Source organism: Parasteatoda tepidariorum, chromosome 4, assembly GCF_982258835.1.
Source record: "Parasteatoda tepidariorum strain Cologne lab strain chromosome 4, Ptep-v5.0, whole genome shotgun sequence".
Classification (NCBI taxonomy): domain Eukaryota; kingdom Metazoa; phylum Arthropoda; class Arachnida; order Araneae; family Theridiidae; genus Parasteatoda; species Parasteatoda tepidariorum.
The window spans coordinates 22,511,804-22,529,380 of record NC_141758.1 but is presented as its reverse complement, the minus strand read 5'-3'; the positions used below and the strand labels follow the sequence as shown (position 1 = coordinate 22,529,380).

The 17,577-nt window shown below is 27.1% G+C and overlaps 1 protein-coding gene across 7 annotated transcripts in view; it reads right to left on the bottom strand.

Moving 5' to 3' along the window:
• The window catches only part of LOC107452053 (tyrosine-protein phosphatase Lar), a 218,635-nt gene that overhangs the window by 34,505 nt on the left and 166,553 nt on the right, over positions 1–17,577 (bottom strand). For all 7 annotated transcript variants that reach the window (XM_043043655.3, XM_071182029.2, XM_087160767.1 and 4 more), the window contains 6 exons: positions 13,763–13,863; positions 12,001–12,196; positions 10,993–11,283; positions 5,444–5,752; positions 4,005–4,316; positions 192–389 (listed from right to left, as the gene is read on the bottom strand). In XM_043043655.3, coding sequence (XP_042899589.1) covers positions 192–389; positions 4,005–4,316; positions 5,444–5,752; positions 10,993–11,283; positions 12,001–12,196; positions 13,763–13,863 — 1,407 coding nt within the window. The remainder of the gene's footprint in view (positions 1–191; positions 390–4,004; positions 4,317–5,443; positions 5,753–10,992; positions 11,284–12,000; positions 12,197–13,762; positions 13,864–17,577) is intronic.

Below are 17,577 nucleotides of genomic sequence, written 5' to 3'. Positions count from 1 at the left end.
AATCCAAATTTCTGAGAAAAAGTTTTTTAAAAATCCCTTTTGTAAAATCATTGTTTTGAAATCAAACACATTGCATAACAGTTGACTTCAAAATAACAACAGAAATGTAGTATAAAAAATAAAACTCTCACAATTAAACAAGAAAAGTTACAAATATACTATATATCTTAAAATAATAGTTGAGTATATACCTAAATTGGGAATCTGATGTATTTGATCGCCAGGATTAATTGTTCTCTCATCCATCTGCTGTGTATCTGAGCGGCCAAAGCGTAATTTGTAGCTCATCAACTGGCCATAAATGTTGGTTGGGCGGGACCATTGAATTTGAGCAACAAGATTAGGTTCTTCTTGAATGAGTTGAGCAGTAAGTTCTGGACGAGTAGGCACTGTAATAAAGTAAATAACGAGTTATTTCATGATTTATTTTTTAATTGTTGAGACTGAAAGAAAATTTAATTATTTTTTAATAGTTGATTGAAACAAATTTTATAATAGCAAACATAATCTGTTTTAGATAATAAACTAAAACAGATTTTAATTATGTGACCAATATATTATACTATATATATGATACTGTACAGTGTATTGTAACGACTCCTAAATGTAGGTGTATATATTTTTTTGTGTGTGTTTTCAAGTTCAGTGAATTTATTTTTAAAATTTCATAAAAAAAAAAAATTATTTACACAAATTTTAACTATTTTTTAACAAAAAAACATAACAAAATGTTAATAAATTATAACTGATTTTAGTTAACCTATTACTGTTTGTAATGCAACAACACTTAACAATTGCTGTATATTTTTTGTGTGTGTGCACAAAAAAGTTTTATAACTAATATAGTAAAGTATTACAGGGATTTTAAATAAAAAAAATTCACTGAGAATGTTATGCAAGATGAGTTAAAAAATTTTCTAAAGATATTTTTCCTAAAAGTCTTTTTAATTCTGCACTTTATTTATTTTTTTATTAATATTTCACTGCAATAAAGCTACCAAATTTAATTCAGTTAACTGCAATTATCCAATACTAAAATATCCAAAAAATGATTATTTTCATGTAGGTTTTTGCATAAATTAATAAATGATAACAAGAAATTGAACAAGTATTACACCAGTTAAAAAAGTGCAAGGTGCAACGTTTTAAAAGTATCACCTGAAACTTTATGTAGTAAGACACGCAGAAAAGGGATTTAAATACATTTTTATAAATAAAGTACTATTCCCTTTCATCGAGTTGTGATTCTAAAAATGTTACATATTGTATTTTGTTATAACAGTAGTTTTAATTGTATTGTGAATTAGTATTTCAAATTTTTAAATATAAATACTTCAATGTATGTAGTTTGTATTTTATTCTGTTGAAAACTTAATATCTAAAGCTGATGTATTAATAATAAAATGCAATAATGAAAAACCCCACTTGGGTTTTTTCAGGTTAGGTAAAATCGTAACAACCCAGTATATAAATTTTATAAAGGTTTGACCAAAGCTATGACCATCACCATTTCATCATTCATTTATTTGACCTCTTATACATAGATCTAAATTATTTATATGTACTAACGAAATTCCTATGTTTCTACTCTATTAAAATATTAATATTCTCCCTTTGCCATCACTAGGAATACTATTTTCTAAAACTACAAAATTCCCTTAGTAAATGGAGGGTATGATTATGCTTAACACACATAATGAGTATCATCATAAATACAGTTATTTATGAGGAAAAAAAAGTTTCCATATATTTTAAATACAAACTGTTCAAAATAATTTTTCTAGTCTTCTTTTTCGGGATGGATATCTTTGCTTTAATAAACAGAAAACGGTAACCGAATTGAGTTGTCTCATTTGGACTTCAGGGCATAAGCCAACTTAATTTTACAATAATTGTGGATAATTATTGAACAAGTTATTGAATTAAAATATACATTCTATCATGTCCAGACATTATGTATTTAATAAGGGGTTCAGAAGTTTTGAAAGATATCTACAGATTTGATGCTAGGCAGTAGGTTCTATTAGGTTTTGAACTTTAACAAGAAAAAAGGGTTTTTGATACAAGCTATTAATTTACTAAGTGTTCTTACAACAGAAAAAGGAAAAAAAAACTTGGGGTATTGAAGTTCTTTAAAACAAAATCCCACAATACTCTTTGTTAAATATAGCATATATATTTTTACATAAAAATATTGTCTTTATTCAATATGTTGATGTAAAAAACAATTTTAAGCAAGAAATGAAATGTAATTGTTGTTATTTTTTTTCTTCTGTTAAACTCATATTTTGACAGCATTTAACATAAATTTAATTGTAACTATATTTCACTGCAAATTTTACAAGACTATAATATAATATTATTTATTTAAAACTACTATTCTATGTCTTACAAATCAATGCTGAATTTTAAAAAAAAAATAATTTAATCAAACAAAATAATATTTTACATTAAAAATATTCACAAAACTAAATTCTTTAATTTTGAAAAAAAAAAAAAAAAAGAAGAAAAGAAGAGGAATTCCAGGAGAGAATTTTTATCACAGAGAACCTAACTGGCTCAGCTACTAATTTAACTGATTGAAATATTGCTTTTTCAGCTAGAAAACCAGTTTTCTCTATGTTTTTCAAAGTAAAAGGTATGTTTTAAGAAAAAATATCTACACAAAAGTGTTAAAAGTATGGTTGGTCAAATAAGATTTTAGATAATAAAATTTATACTTTTACACATGAACATCAGTAAAAAGGCATGTTTCCACTTTTTAATATAGATACAAAATAATTAATTGTCTTTTTGGATGGTTGACTGCGTAAAGCTAAGCACAGATGGCGCTAGGGGATAAAATTCATCGAAAGACATCTGGGTTACTACTTTCAATTGATTTTTATGCTTAAGCTTGAAAAAGAGAGACATCAAATATTATTATACTTGTAGTGTTTAGAATATAAAGCGTTTAAGTTTCAATGAAGCAAACAAATAAAAATTTGGAAGACTTCGCAAGATGCAACCCAAAAAAATAACTAACAGTGATATTTTACACAGATGTAGCCGAATAAGGGAGAACACTCAAAACATGGCAAACCTTACACTTTATTTACATTGTAATATTAATTTTCCTAATTTTTAATTAAGGTTTACAACCTTTTAGAATTCATAAATACAACCTCATAAATACAGCATAATACAAATGAATTCTAAAAGGTTACAACCTTTAAGAATTCATTTGGAAGACTTTGCAAGATGCAACCCAAAAAAATAACTAACAGTGATATTTTACACAGATGTAGCCAAATAAGGGAGAACACTCAAAACATGGCAAACCTTACACTTTATTTACATTGCAATATTAATTTTCCTAATTTTTAATTAAGGTTTACAACCGTTTAGAATTCATAAATACAACATAATACAAATAAATTCTAAAAGGTTACAACCTTTTAGAATTCATTTGGAAGACTTTGCAAGATGCAACCCAAAAAAATAACTAACAGTGATATTTTACACAGATGTAGCCAAATAAGGGATAACACTCAAAACATGGCAAACCTTACACTTTATTTACATTGCAATATTAATTTTCCTAATTTTTAATTAAGGTTTACAACCGTTTAGAATTCATAAATACAACATAATACAAATAAATTCTAAAAGGTTACAACCTTTTAGAATTCATTTGGAAGACTTTGCAAGATGCAACCCAAAAAAATAACTAACAGTGATATTTTACACAGATGTAGCCAAATAAGGGATAACACTCAAAACATGGCAAACCTTACACTTTATTTACATTGTAAAATTAATTTTCCTAATTTTTAATTAAGATTTACAACCTTTTAGAATTCATAAATTACAGAAAGCTTTTATGAAAAGCATAACATAAATGGAGAGATACGCTGGAAGTGCTCTAAATTTCTTCCAGTTTTACTAAGCTTGTTATTGTTTACATTCAGTAAACCATCCATTATAAAAAAAAACCAAACAGATAAAGGTTTTACTTTATTTACCTCCACCCGAAGTTTTTTGTGTTTTGACCTTGCTGCGAGTTCCATCTCCTTTCCTCGTGACAGCAGCAACTTGCACAGCATACAATGTTTCAGGTTGTAGTTTGGTGACATTATATTCCTCTGCATTTTCATCGGCTACATCATATCTCTTCGGCTCATTCACAAAGTCTCCTTCGTTGGTCACTTCCTGTACGTGAATTTGGTAGCCTCGTATCAAGCCGTTACGGTCTTTATTAGCGGGTGGCTTCCAGCGTACAGTTATGGTGGTGCTATTAATAGCGACTACTTTTACTGCCCTGGGTTCACCAGGCACTAAAGAAGATAGAACAACCTTGTTTAAAATTATGAACGGAAAAATATCAGGCAAATAATAAGGAACAAGAATTTTGAATCAAAATAGGAAACAATATGCATAAAATAATGAGAATAAAGCATATATTCCTTTGGATACATATAATTTTTAATTGAATATAAGATCTATAGGGATCCCCACTAGTTCTTATAATTCTTATAGAAATAAAAATGAAAAATAAAGTTTAGATAAAAAAATGTACCTATCCAATAGGAGCTACTAGAATTTGGAAAGAAGTTGGTAGAAAATATTATGCATTTTCGAATATATAATCATTTGTTTTATAAAATCAGATAAATGACATTGTTAAAATTGTAAAACTGCATAGCAGCAAAAAAAAAAAAAAAAAAAAAAAGCTGTCTTCTAACTTACCACTCAATCCAAAGGTTTGCAAATAAAATTTTTTCTTTAACTTGATAATACATTAATCAATGAGAATTTTGATAAAGAAAACAATATCATCAAAACAGATGTTTTTAAAACTCAGTTCAGATATTTACAACAATATATGCATAAAATATGAAAAACAAAACAAGATGAAATTTCAATATATACATGAATTCATATAATACATTAATAAACAGCAAAACAGTGTTAGTAATCAGTGAAATATCATAAACATTCAGAACAGCAGAATTGAAGGAAATAAACATAGAAGAGCAATTTTATTTTGTAAACAGTGATGAAGAAAAAAACAAGTAAATAAGGATAGGAGAGAGTTGCCAGCTGATCATGTCCTGTAGGAAAACATGCAGAATCATGCAGTTAGTACTGGCTCAACAGCAAATGGGAAGAGACAGTTTATAAATGCAGGGGTTAGATACATCAAGAGAATTTCCAAAGACACCCTGGTTAAGTCCCAAAAGCAAGAGAAGAAATAAGCCAGCCTCACCAATTAAAAGTCTTGGCCAGGGACTTTTAATCGGCTAAGCTCTTCAGCATAGAAAGCGTTAAGCATTTAAAGCAACAATTCATTTCATACAATAATTTAGATACCAAGGTACCTAAGAAACTCTTATTAAGCATGCAATAAGGATATATTAATGTGAATCATACAGGAATCAGGGAAAGGTAGTGTCATACATACCATCTTCATCAGTGCGTACAATTATGGGCATGGACGGAGGCCCATCACCCACTTCTGTTCCAGCAATGACCCATATTCTATACTCTGTCCACTTATCCAATGCTCCAATTTGATAAGACAGCTGGTCAGCTTCAACGCGGATCTCCTGGGCCTTTGCCAGGTCATCTCCATTGTCCACTTTGGCATACTTGACTTTATAGTATGTGATGGCACCATTCTGTTGCTCTCGCGGCGGGGGTTTCCAAGTGATGTGTAGGGAGCGGGAGTTAACGGCAGAGCCGCGAACGTCTTGGGGAGGGGCGCCAGGCACTGTAGGGAAGGGAGGGAAGGAGGGAAGTGTGCGACATGTGCAGTGGTGGGATATACTTTTTTTTGGTTCTCTCTCTTTGTCAATCATGTTCCCGAACTTGACATATCTTTGAATACTTTCACAGAAGGTTAACACCTATCAACTTCAAACTCAGAGCATATTTGGTGCAAACTTAAATATTAGAATTAAACCATTTATTTGTAGCTTACAATACAAAGCACATAACCATTTAGTAAAAATTTACATCTGCCTAAAAAGATACCATTTGAATTCTTTTTGTTTAAATTTCTACTATGGAAACGTACAGGTTTTACTAAATTTTTTTAAAAACTTTCATGTAGATGGATATTATTGAGTAGATTTGGAAAAATAAATACAAAAAATAATAATACAAGTTTTATAATGCTACTTGACTGCTGTTCTACGAAATGAAAAATAAAAAAAGCATTAAAAAATTCATATGCAAAACTATACAGGTTCTAATGCATGAGAGGGGAGCTCCATGAAACCGTGAAAATATTAAAATAATATCAAGTGCAGGAAAATGATATGGCAATTTAAAATTATACATTTAAATAATAAATTTAATGACTTAGTAAAGCAAGCAGAACCAAAATAAATTCAAAATAAAAAAAAAGCAATTCTGTTGGAAAAAGAAATAATAAGTAAGATTATAAACTAATCAATGTTTGAAAAATTTACTTTTTAAATTTATGCATGATAATTTTCTCAGAATTTCTTTCAAAAGATGTTAATTAATGATTCTTTTTCCAACAGAAAAGCAAAACAAAATAAGAATAAAAATAGAGCAATTTAGAAAACAAAAAGATAATAACATAAAATGCAAACTTAGAGCTAAGACTACTAAAAAAATAAACATAAAATTTCAAAAATATTTACATAACCTTTTGAGTTCACGGCTTACTTTTAAAAGAAACACAAAAAAGTTACAAGATTTTTTTCCATACATATTTAGGAGATACACGATTTTATTCTGATATTTGTAAAAAAAAATAGAAACATTAGTAGTAAGTAACAAATCCAATTGGCAAAGTCAATATGTTAATCACTATATAAAGTTTTATACTTAAAAATAGATGTTTTGGTTTTTAAAACAGATTTCAAAACACAAATAATGAGGAACAGGCTTTTTGATAAAATTTAGGCTGCATTCAATTCAATTCAGTGTATTCAAATAAAAAACAGTAATTTAATCGTTTAAAAAATAAAATTTATATCGAACATTAAAAAGAAATTGATATTAATTTTCATGCGACTTTGATAAGCTGTTCTTTAAAATGCAATAATAAAAAACAATATACATACTTCGAAATTCTTCTAAGTTCTATTTATTTTCCATTCTTTAAAAATCTTTTATAAATAAATTCACAAATCATAAGACTATTCAGTAAAGACTATGTAAATATTGTTGATATTCGTAATTAGTCTCAAAATTGCAATCTATTGTAATTATGACATTGCTTGATTTAATACTAATTTTTAAATAAATAATATACTTTATTATAAATGTTTATATATTTAATTTTTACAAAAAAATAATATTGCATTTTTATTAAACATTTAAGAAAATTTTAGATTGGATTTCTGAGACAAATAATAATGTAAATGACAAAAAAGTTATTAAAATAAAATAAATAATAAAATATACTAAAATTTGAAAGCAAAACAATAATAATGATAAATACAAATTATAATGTTCCTAATTTAAATAAAAAAAGTGCAACTCAATATTTTTATGTATGTCATTTAAGAAAAAAAAATTATTTTCCTATTTCAAGACAGACTTGAAGTATAAACTGAGGATTGAAAAAAAAATACAGAAGTGTTATGACTTAATTCCTTAATTCCAGAAATTTTCATTTGGTAAATAGAGGCCATATTGATGATTATTTTAACAATGATTTTCTTTATTTTTCATGAAAATTAAAATCTTACAAATTAAATTATAATGATGAGAAACTAAAAGAATTAACCAAGAATTGCATGAGTACATTAACCAGTTAAAGGCGTTATTAAGCATTTTGTAAGAAATATAAATTTCAGTTTGTAAAATTTTTTGGTCACAGATTTCAATAATTCATATTAAAACAGTTAATAAAGTATTTTTATAAAGCTTATTTAAAAGGAATTTTATCGTGTAGAACAACCTTTATTTAAATTTGAAAATTATATTTTAATGCACAGTACTATTATGTTTTAAAATTTTTAAAGATGAAATATTTTAATGTGATTTTTGCTATATGAGAATGTTGACTCATAATCTTGTTTTGAGTAAGAAATGTTTATATGAACGTAACACAGTGAAACTTGGTCACACAGTGAAGTAATTGAAAATCGTAAGATACATGATACAAAACATACATTTATTTTTAATGGACTGCATATTTTATTAATGCATATAGAACAACTGCATTGTATGCTGCATATTCCATAAAAATATTGATGAATTTCACCACATTTTAAAAATGCTTTAATGAATACTATTTTTAAAAAAACAAATCTAAAACAGGATACTTAAATAATGCATAATTGCTACTTCCCTTTTCTTTTGCAATTAAAACCTTAATTTAAATGTTTGCATGTAGCAATATTTTCCGACAGTTAAACTGTTAAATAAATGAAATGCGTGAAAAAATAAAAATCAGCTGTGTAATTTAATTATTCTAAGTAATTATTTAAAATAATTATATAAAGTAATTAGTATAATTTATTATAATACAATCTATAATAAATTAATATAATTTATAATAAAATTATTTAAATAATTGATTGTTAATGTACCCATTCATTAAGAAAAATAAAAAATAAATACAGCTTATTTATTATGAAAAAAATTTAGTTTTATTAACCAAGAAGTATAATAAATACTTTCCAGTCACAGAGTATAATCTATTTACAAACTAATCTGGAATTAATTACAAAAAATGCATACATAAAAATATTAAGCATGACTTTCACAGCTTTAGGGAAGAACAGTTTTAGAGGTGCCATCCTCATAATAGTTATAAGCCTCAAAATAATTTAGAAAAGTCCTCAATGATCTTAAAATTGCAAGACATATTACCCTACGTTCTGGGGTGTCAGAAATCAGATCGGGGGAAAAAAAAAAAGGTTTATTCCTTAAATTGCATTCATAAAAACTAAATTTAAAAAAAAACTGTTTTTCTTCATCAAACTTTTAAAAAAGCATAAATTTATCAATTTGAATAAATTTTTTTAAAAAATATTCTAAAAAGAATTAAACTCAACTCATAATAAAAAATAGCATTTTTTCATATATTTTGTAATGAAATGTACCAGATTAAATAATATACACACTACGCAACTACTCTTTGGACTAACAGTCCTTTGAGGACTCAAACCTGCCTTCACCCTCCTTTCTTCACAATTATTTGCTTTTCTAATTAACAACATGAATACTTTAAGTGCCTGGTTCTTCATTAAAAAGTGTTAAGCTATAATTAACTGATAAATAACAGATTGTATTATTATTAATAAAGACTCCATCTCAAGTATGTTTTAAAGAGTTAATTATAGAAATGCAATAGGGTTTGAACTGATGGATTTCAATTATTTGCATTCAATATTGTTAAAGATTAACTACTTTTGCAGTAAATGAAAATTTAAAAGCCCAAGGACGATGAGAAACCATATCTAGTAGAAGGTGCATTTCACAAATTTTACATTCACAAACAAGACATTTCTTTACATTCTTGATATGTGACTCCTCAAATTTTTTCGTTTACTGAAAGAAACAGAAACATAGTATGTGCAGCACAGTGCGCGGCACAAAACTAGGCAAAAGAAACAGCACTTTTTTTTAGGCGAAGCATGCGTGCTGTAAAAAAATAACAAAATGAAAGTATTTTTGTACGAGGGATTGGGCATTAATACTCGACCCTCATGCTGTTTGCAGGGTAGTATAGAAGATGTACTAATCTTAAGGGATAAGGGAAACTGGCAACTTTCTGACTGATTACTACAAATTAAAATGGCCATGTGTAATGATGCATAGTGATTATGAATGAATGATGTTTTATTTTAATAAATAATCAGCATTTGATTAGTTTATCATTTTTTTTTATCAAGTTTATATTTGCTTTGATTATGAAAAGTTGAAATAGACTATACATTTTAGAAGTTTACACAAGTAAATATTAATATAATGAACTATGTGTTATGAAAATATTATACTTGGATATTTAAAGGAATATTAATTATTACATATCAATAGATTATCATATATTTTTCTCAATAAACCAATATATGAAACATATTGAGTATAAAATTACAATAATTATTAAATAGCTTTTAGGTAATTGTTTCAAGCATTTTTTATTTTTAGTTTGACAAGTTAATAAATAAAGTATAAAGAAAATATTCGATAATGAAAGTAAAGTTGTAGATAAAAATCTATTATACAATGGAATTTAATTTCAAAAAATACTAAAGTTAAAAATGCATGATAAAACCTAAAGTTTGACACTAAAGTAATATTTTCAAAAAATGTTTCAGATTTAAAACATTATTTTACAGATAGGACAAAAAAATAATAATAATAAAAAAAAACATACATGTAGTGAATAGACAATTGAAAATATTAATTTAAAAAAATACTGAAGTTAAAAATTTATGAAAAAACCCAAAATTTGACACTGAAATTAATTTAAAAAAATGTTTTAGATTTAAAACATTGTCTTACAGATAGAAACCAAACATAGAAAAAAAAACTTATGTATAGTCAAATACTGAATATAATTGAAAATATTAATTTAAAAAAAAACTGAAGTTAAAAATTTATGATAAAATCCAAAGTTTGACACTAAAATAAAATTTAAAAAAATGTTTCAGATTTAAAACATTACCTTACAGATAGCAAAAAAACAAAACAAAACTTACATGTACTCAAATATTGAATAAAACTGATATGATAAAAAATAAACTAGTTATAAAACCTTTACAATAAATTCATGTATTTTTTTCAAAGCATTACTCAAATGCTGATTATTTAATACAAGATGATATATACCACTAATACTAATTATGAATGAAAAAAAAAAGTCATTTTCGGAAATACTAAAAATTTAAGCTAGCTCTAAAACTAATTAATTTAGATGGCACTTCCAATTAGAAGAGCTATAAGGGAGTGAAGTTTTTAATACTTGAGCAAACTTCAGTAAGAAAATGAAATAAACTGCACCTGATGTGGATGACTTACCATACTGATCCGTACGCACTTGGGATGGTGGCGTGGCAGCTCCTTCACCTTCACGTGAACGTGCAGCTACCCATACATAGTAAAGTGTATCAGGGTAAAGATCGCTTAATGTGTAAGAGTCAGTAGTTGGATCTCCAATAATTTGATGATACTGCTGTTGTGTAAAAGTGTCGTTCCAATAGAGGACATATCCAATGACTTTTTCACCGGAGTGGGAGGGTTTAGACCAAGTCACCTGTACAGTAGTTGAGGATGTAGCGACTACTCGCAGGTTACTTGGTTGGCTGGGTACTAAAAATATTGGTCAAAATTTAAGTAATCAACATAATTTTAATATTTGAAACATTTTTAATAATTTTTAATTAAGTTTTTCTTATGCCAATACAGAAAAGCTAATTTTTATTTCATTGAGACTCGCGAATCTGCTGAGCAGAAAAAACCAAAAAACCTTATTTTTCAGGGAAAATGTTTCATTGTTCAAAGCAAACCCAATTGACAAAAAATTATTTATATGTGTGAGTACAAATTATGTGCCGTTTACAGTAGCACTCTCCACTTTCTTAGAGCTATATGAAAAGATATACTACTAATGTTACTCCAAAGTTTTGAGGTTTCAAATATATTGCATTTGGTTATGTTTCTTAGATTGTAATTGGCTTAATACTTTAAAGACATTTATTAAATGATTATTTTTAGAGGTAGTTTATTATTTTTTACAACTGAGTGTAAAAAAAAAATCAAATCTGTAGCTAATCATTTTTTATTGTGATGTAAAACCCTATTTCCAGATTCAGCTGATATTTTTAAAGAATTTAGAATTTTTTTTTTGAAGTTAAAAGTTTATTCAGCATATATAAATTCAGCATATTGTTTATGCCAACAAGCGAATTTTTAACGCTTGTTTGATTTTTATTTAAATTCTCTCCCTCTATTTAGTTTAGAACTGAGGAAGAATCTTATGGATAGGCACAGAAGTACAGCTTAGTCTAGAACAAATAAAAGGGATACCTCCTTGTTGAGTTTTGACTTGGACAGGGGCTGAATGGGGTCCAGGTCCCCGGCTAGTAAAGGCTTGGATGCGTATGGTGTATATGGTTTGGGGAGTAAGGTCACTAATGGTAGTTAATTGATTATTATCTACAGGCTGAGTATTCCAGGCTGATGTGGGAAGATTCGGCCGTGTAGTGTAATACACTTTATAACCCTAGAAAAGAAAGTTTGGAATTAACTCTCATTCAGACAAAATAGTTTCATACACAAGTCTTTTAATAGAAGAGAAGTGCACAATGAAAAAAAAAAGTTCATGAATTTGTAAATAAAATGATACAGTTTTTTAAAAGAATCATTCAGAGTTTGAATTTTTAAAATTTTTTTTAATGCTTCAACTCATAGAAAATAACTTTAAAAAATCTCTTAAGTTTGATAAATATAGTTTAGGAAATACACAATTATAATAACTAACTTCATACTTGCATTTTGTTATAGCGAAGTTTGTTATATGAACAGGTATTAAGGAAGAATTAAAAGGGAAAAAAGTAACTATATGAAATGTGATTTAAGGTTTTTCACTTAATTTAAATTAATTCTTGATTTTTTCTGAATATAAATCACAAAAAATATTAATTGCCCCCCCCCACCCATCGCCCATGCTTTGTTTCATGTTATTTGTTACACAATAAAGCAGTAATTATCCCTGGGACTGTAATCATCCTTCACTCTGCTTCAAAATTTCAGGGAAAGTGAATTTGGTTGTAATAGGTTACATGCAAGCTCAGTAAACTTCATATTACTTTTTTTTTTAACTATGACAAGTAATATTTAAAAGTAATATAATTAATTTAATTATTATAATTACAATTATTTCACCAGATTTATTTTGTAATGAATAAATTTTGTGTTTGTTAATAAACATACATTTTATGCTCCATTATTGGCTCAAAAATTCAAACTCAAAATTTTATAACTTGAAAACATTATATACAAAATTAAAATATTATATAAACCCACTTGGAGAGGTCCGGAAAATTTTTCATTTTCGAAATAAACCCGGTAGTGTTTACCAAGTTTCGAGAAATTCATAGAATCCAAGTTTTGACATATTCTAAAGATAGGATGTTCATATTCTAAGAATCAATCGTAATGGTTTGTGGGGGTGATCTCAACTATGTTAATTAACTTGAGCAGACGATATTTTAAGCTATGAAATCAGACATACTTTCTCTCAATAGTCATACCTTTTTATGACGGATTTGGATTTGTGATCCCCAACATTCAGGAGGTAGCCACAATCAAGGAAATATGGTTTCAATAGTTTGATCAAGAGAGCAGTCTTAAGTACGCACCCCATTATGCTAATTTTACTTTTTGTGTATTCCACCCCATCTACAAAATTAATGAATAGTATCCAAAAATTGTTGCACACTATTTATAAAACTTTCTTTTCCAAAGATAAATCCATGCAATAAATACTAATTTATAACCATTATTATTAGGCGAGAAAAATTTGAATTTTAAGATAGACAAATTTTTATATCATTTTAAAGAAAATTTTAATGTTAAAATATAATATTTAAGCAAAATCGGTTGAATAGTTCCTGAGAAATAAATTTTCAAAAATATAACTTTCTTAAAATTCTTTTTTTCGTGCACTGTGTTTGAGATAATTAGGTAACATTTACATGTTTTCAAAGAAGATCTATTTTCTTCTCAAGATATATGATTATTATAATAAGTTCAATTAAAACAGAACTCGTAAAATAATACAACTTACCGTCACTTGCCCATTGGGTTCTTTAGGTGGATCCCACTGAATAACAACAGTACTGGAACTTAAGGGTCTAGCTTGAACATTTCTGGGTGCACTACCAGGTTCTGAAGAAAATAAAGACGCAAATCAATAACACATTCTCTTCAATATTGATCACAAAGTAATTAGAGAACTCTGCTTAAAATTGTACACTATCAAACTTTTGATTTTTATTACAGCTTTTGAAAAGTTAAAGTATTGATAATCTAAAAGATAAAACTTATATAAAATTTTCTTAAGATAAATCATGTTATATTGTAGCAAAGTACTAACAAAGTTGTTCAGTCTTATACTATTTGATGCTAATACTTTCAAATAAATGCATCAATTAAGTACAATTTTTTACAAACAAAAGTATTTTATATGGTACACAATTTGTACAAAAGAATACATTTTGCTACTATATATAAAGTTGGAGAGTATGGAACAAATTAACATTGGCTTCCATTTCATTGAGTGAGAATACCAGAACAAATGATTTGAATATTTGAACACTTTAATTATATATAACATTCTTTTAATTTCAAATATAAGGTCGCAAAAAGGATTTTGTTGTTAAGTACTAAATTTATAGTTTTGTATGCAAGATTGACATTTTCAACCCTAAGCATTAAATTTTTATTTTTGCATGCAAGTTTGAAGTTTTTATCACTAAGCATTAAAATTATATATATTTTTTTTAATGCATGACTCAAAACTGTTCTTGTCTCTAAGCTTCAAATTTCAAATATTTGTTTGTAAATTTAAAAATTAGTTATTGTCACTAATTAATATTTTGTTAACTTGTGATTAAAAGTAAACTAAAGATAGATTTTTGTTTTAAAAATTTTTGCTTGTAGATCAGATATTTTTTGTCAATATGCTTAAGCCTAAAAATAATTTTATACGAGTTAACTATTTTTTATTAATTTTCTACAATCATTATTAATTATATGCTAATCTGGGAAAGGACATGAAACACTCATAGGAAAATTTCAAGCAGAGATTCTCATATTTTAAATTATTAAAAACAAACTAACATTGATAAATAATGAATGAAAAAAAAATTGCTTTATCTACAGTAAGAAATATCCCATTCTGAACTACAAAGCTTAATTATTCTAAAACTGAAAAATAAATAAATACTGCTGGATGCATGAACAGCGTACAAAATGTGTCAATTAAGTTATTGAGAACAAATAAAATATGATAAATACTTACAGAATTTTACTAAAAATGTAAAGAGAATATTACAGCACATGAAATGTTTCAAAAATAATCATGACATTAGTTTTTAAACTATATTTGTAAACTACAATACATAAACAAACATTATATTACAATCACATCAGTAAGCTGCTACATTACATCAATTAAGTTTGAATCATTCTCAAGTATGTGTAGAAAATGATACACTAAGCTGAGCCAGAAAGTAAGCACAGTATGTCAATATCTCTTATGCCTCTGACAAAGGTCAAATATACAGTTACATCATTCAACAAATTAGTTTAGCCATTTTGTTTCATTCTCACCAGCCAAGGAAAGAGAGCTGTTTTCAAATTTCCTAATCTAAGAAATAATAAACTTGGTGAAATTCACTTTGCTGGGAACAATTATATCACCCTCCTTAAAGTCTGGATCTAGCTCCATCTGATCTGACTTTTATTTGTTTATATATCTCAAGAAATTTCCAGCAATCAGCAGTTTGCAAGTCATGATGAGATTGAGGTAAACGTTCTAAATTTTATAGGTTGCAAGTGGTCAAATTCAGTAAAATCGGTATGTGCTAATTAGTGCCAAAAGTATGACACTTCTTAATTAACATGGCACATATGTCAAAAAATAGTTTTAAGCGTTTAGATTTTTTTCTTTATCAGAATACAAATGAAAATTAATGGGAAATAATAAACTTGGAGAAATTCACTTTGTTGGGAACAATTATATCACCCTCGTTAAAGTCTGGATCTAGCTCCATCAGATCTGACTTTCATTTGTTTATATATTTCGAGAAATTTCCAGCAATCAGCAGTTTACAAGTCATGATGAGATTGAGGTAAACGCATGGGTGCAAGTTGGAAAGAAGGCCAAGACTGAAAATTTTTTGACTGAAATACCTAACATGCACAATACCCCCTCGACATATGCAAACTATCTAAGAAAGCTTTACCATAATACATCAAGTTTAAATACTGTACAAAAAATATTTATTCATCTGTCTTTTGATAAAATAACAACAGGACATAAGAAAGTAGAGCAATAACGTAGACCTAAAAAATATTTTTAAGGACAGAAAAAAAAAAAATTCCGATTTCAGTCTTCGAGTCAGTCTTGTTTCCGTCTTACTTCCGTCCGCGGACAATTTCGAAAGACGGAAATCCGTCCTGGGGACGGAAGACTTGCACCCATGGGTAAACGTTCTAAATTTTTTAGGTAGCAAGTGGTCAAATTCAGTAAAATCGGTAAGTGCCAAAATACGACACATCTTAATTCACATGGCACATACGTCAAAAAGTAGTTTTTAGTGTTTAGATTTTTTTCTGTATCAAAATACAAACGAAAATTAATGGGCAATGTATTTTAATATTCAAATGGTACTTACTTTATGGATAAACTTTGTATACCATTTAATATACAGTATTTTATTATAGCACTACATATGGGACATTCCTTTAAACTAACAATGTGATTCTTAAATAGTATTAAATAAGATGATTTATAAACAATTGATGACTTAAGAATATAATGAAAATAATGAAAGGACATGCAATATTCAGGCAAGTTAGGAAAAAAAAAAAAGATTTGGATAGAAGTGATCAATAGATACCCATACTTCTATATAATTTGAAAATAGAAAAAATAATTCAATATTAAAAAAAAAATATTCTGTAAATGTCAACTTGATTGCAATTAGAAGTCTAAAATAAGACCCAGTTGCATGAAAGCATAAATTAAAACTAAGTATTTTTAGAAAAATCAAAAGCAATTCAACACATATAATTCTTGCACATAGCATTTCATTTACAATTAAGAACAATGCATTTTACTATTTTCAAATTGAAAGAAAATCTGTTAGTAGAAACACCAGCAGACTTTGGAGCAAGAAGAATAGATTATAATTTATCTATTCCACTTGGTCAAAAACAAAATATTATTCTGTCAATGAAAAGAAAGAATTAAGGAGGAAACAAATAACATCAGCTGTAAGAATTCCTTAATGTGAAATTACAAATAATACTTCGAATCCTAGATTGATGTTACTCCTAGTATCCACATGATACATTAAAACTATTCCCTAAACCTGTACAATTAAGGATCAAAGTTTGTAATATTGTAGCTAAAAAAATATAAATAGTTAATCTGTTTATTTTTAGGTGTAAACAATAGCATTTTATTAAAACTAGACCAGAACAGTGTATCTAAATTGAATTAATTTTTAAATATTAAATGGTGTATGAATAAGAATTTATTAAATATAAGCCTACACATACTAAAACTGAATTTGGATAATGAAAAAGCTTAAATATTATTTTTAATTTTTGGAAAATATAATTAATATTTGTACAATTATTCATTAAATTAAAACACACACCACAACATTAATATCACATACACAAAAGGAACGTTTAATGGGACAGTCAACCACACAAAGAGAGCAAGAAACAGACAACAAATAACAGAGGAAAATTTACAGAAAAAAAATAAGATTATATCAGTAAAAAATAGTCAACCAGTTTTAAAGATCAGAATTAGTATAAAATTACCAGTAAAGAATATTTTTCAACAGAAATAAAATGATTTAA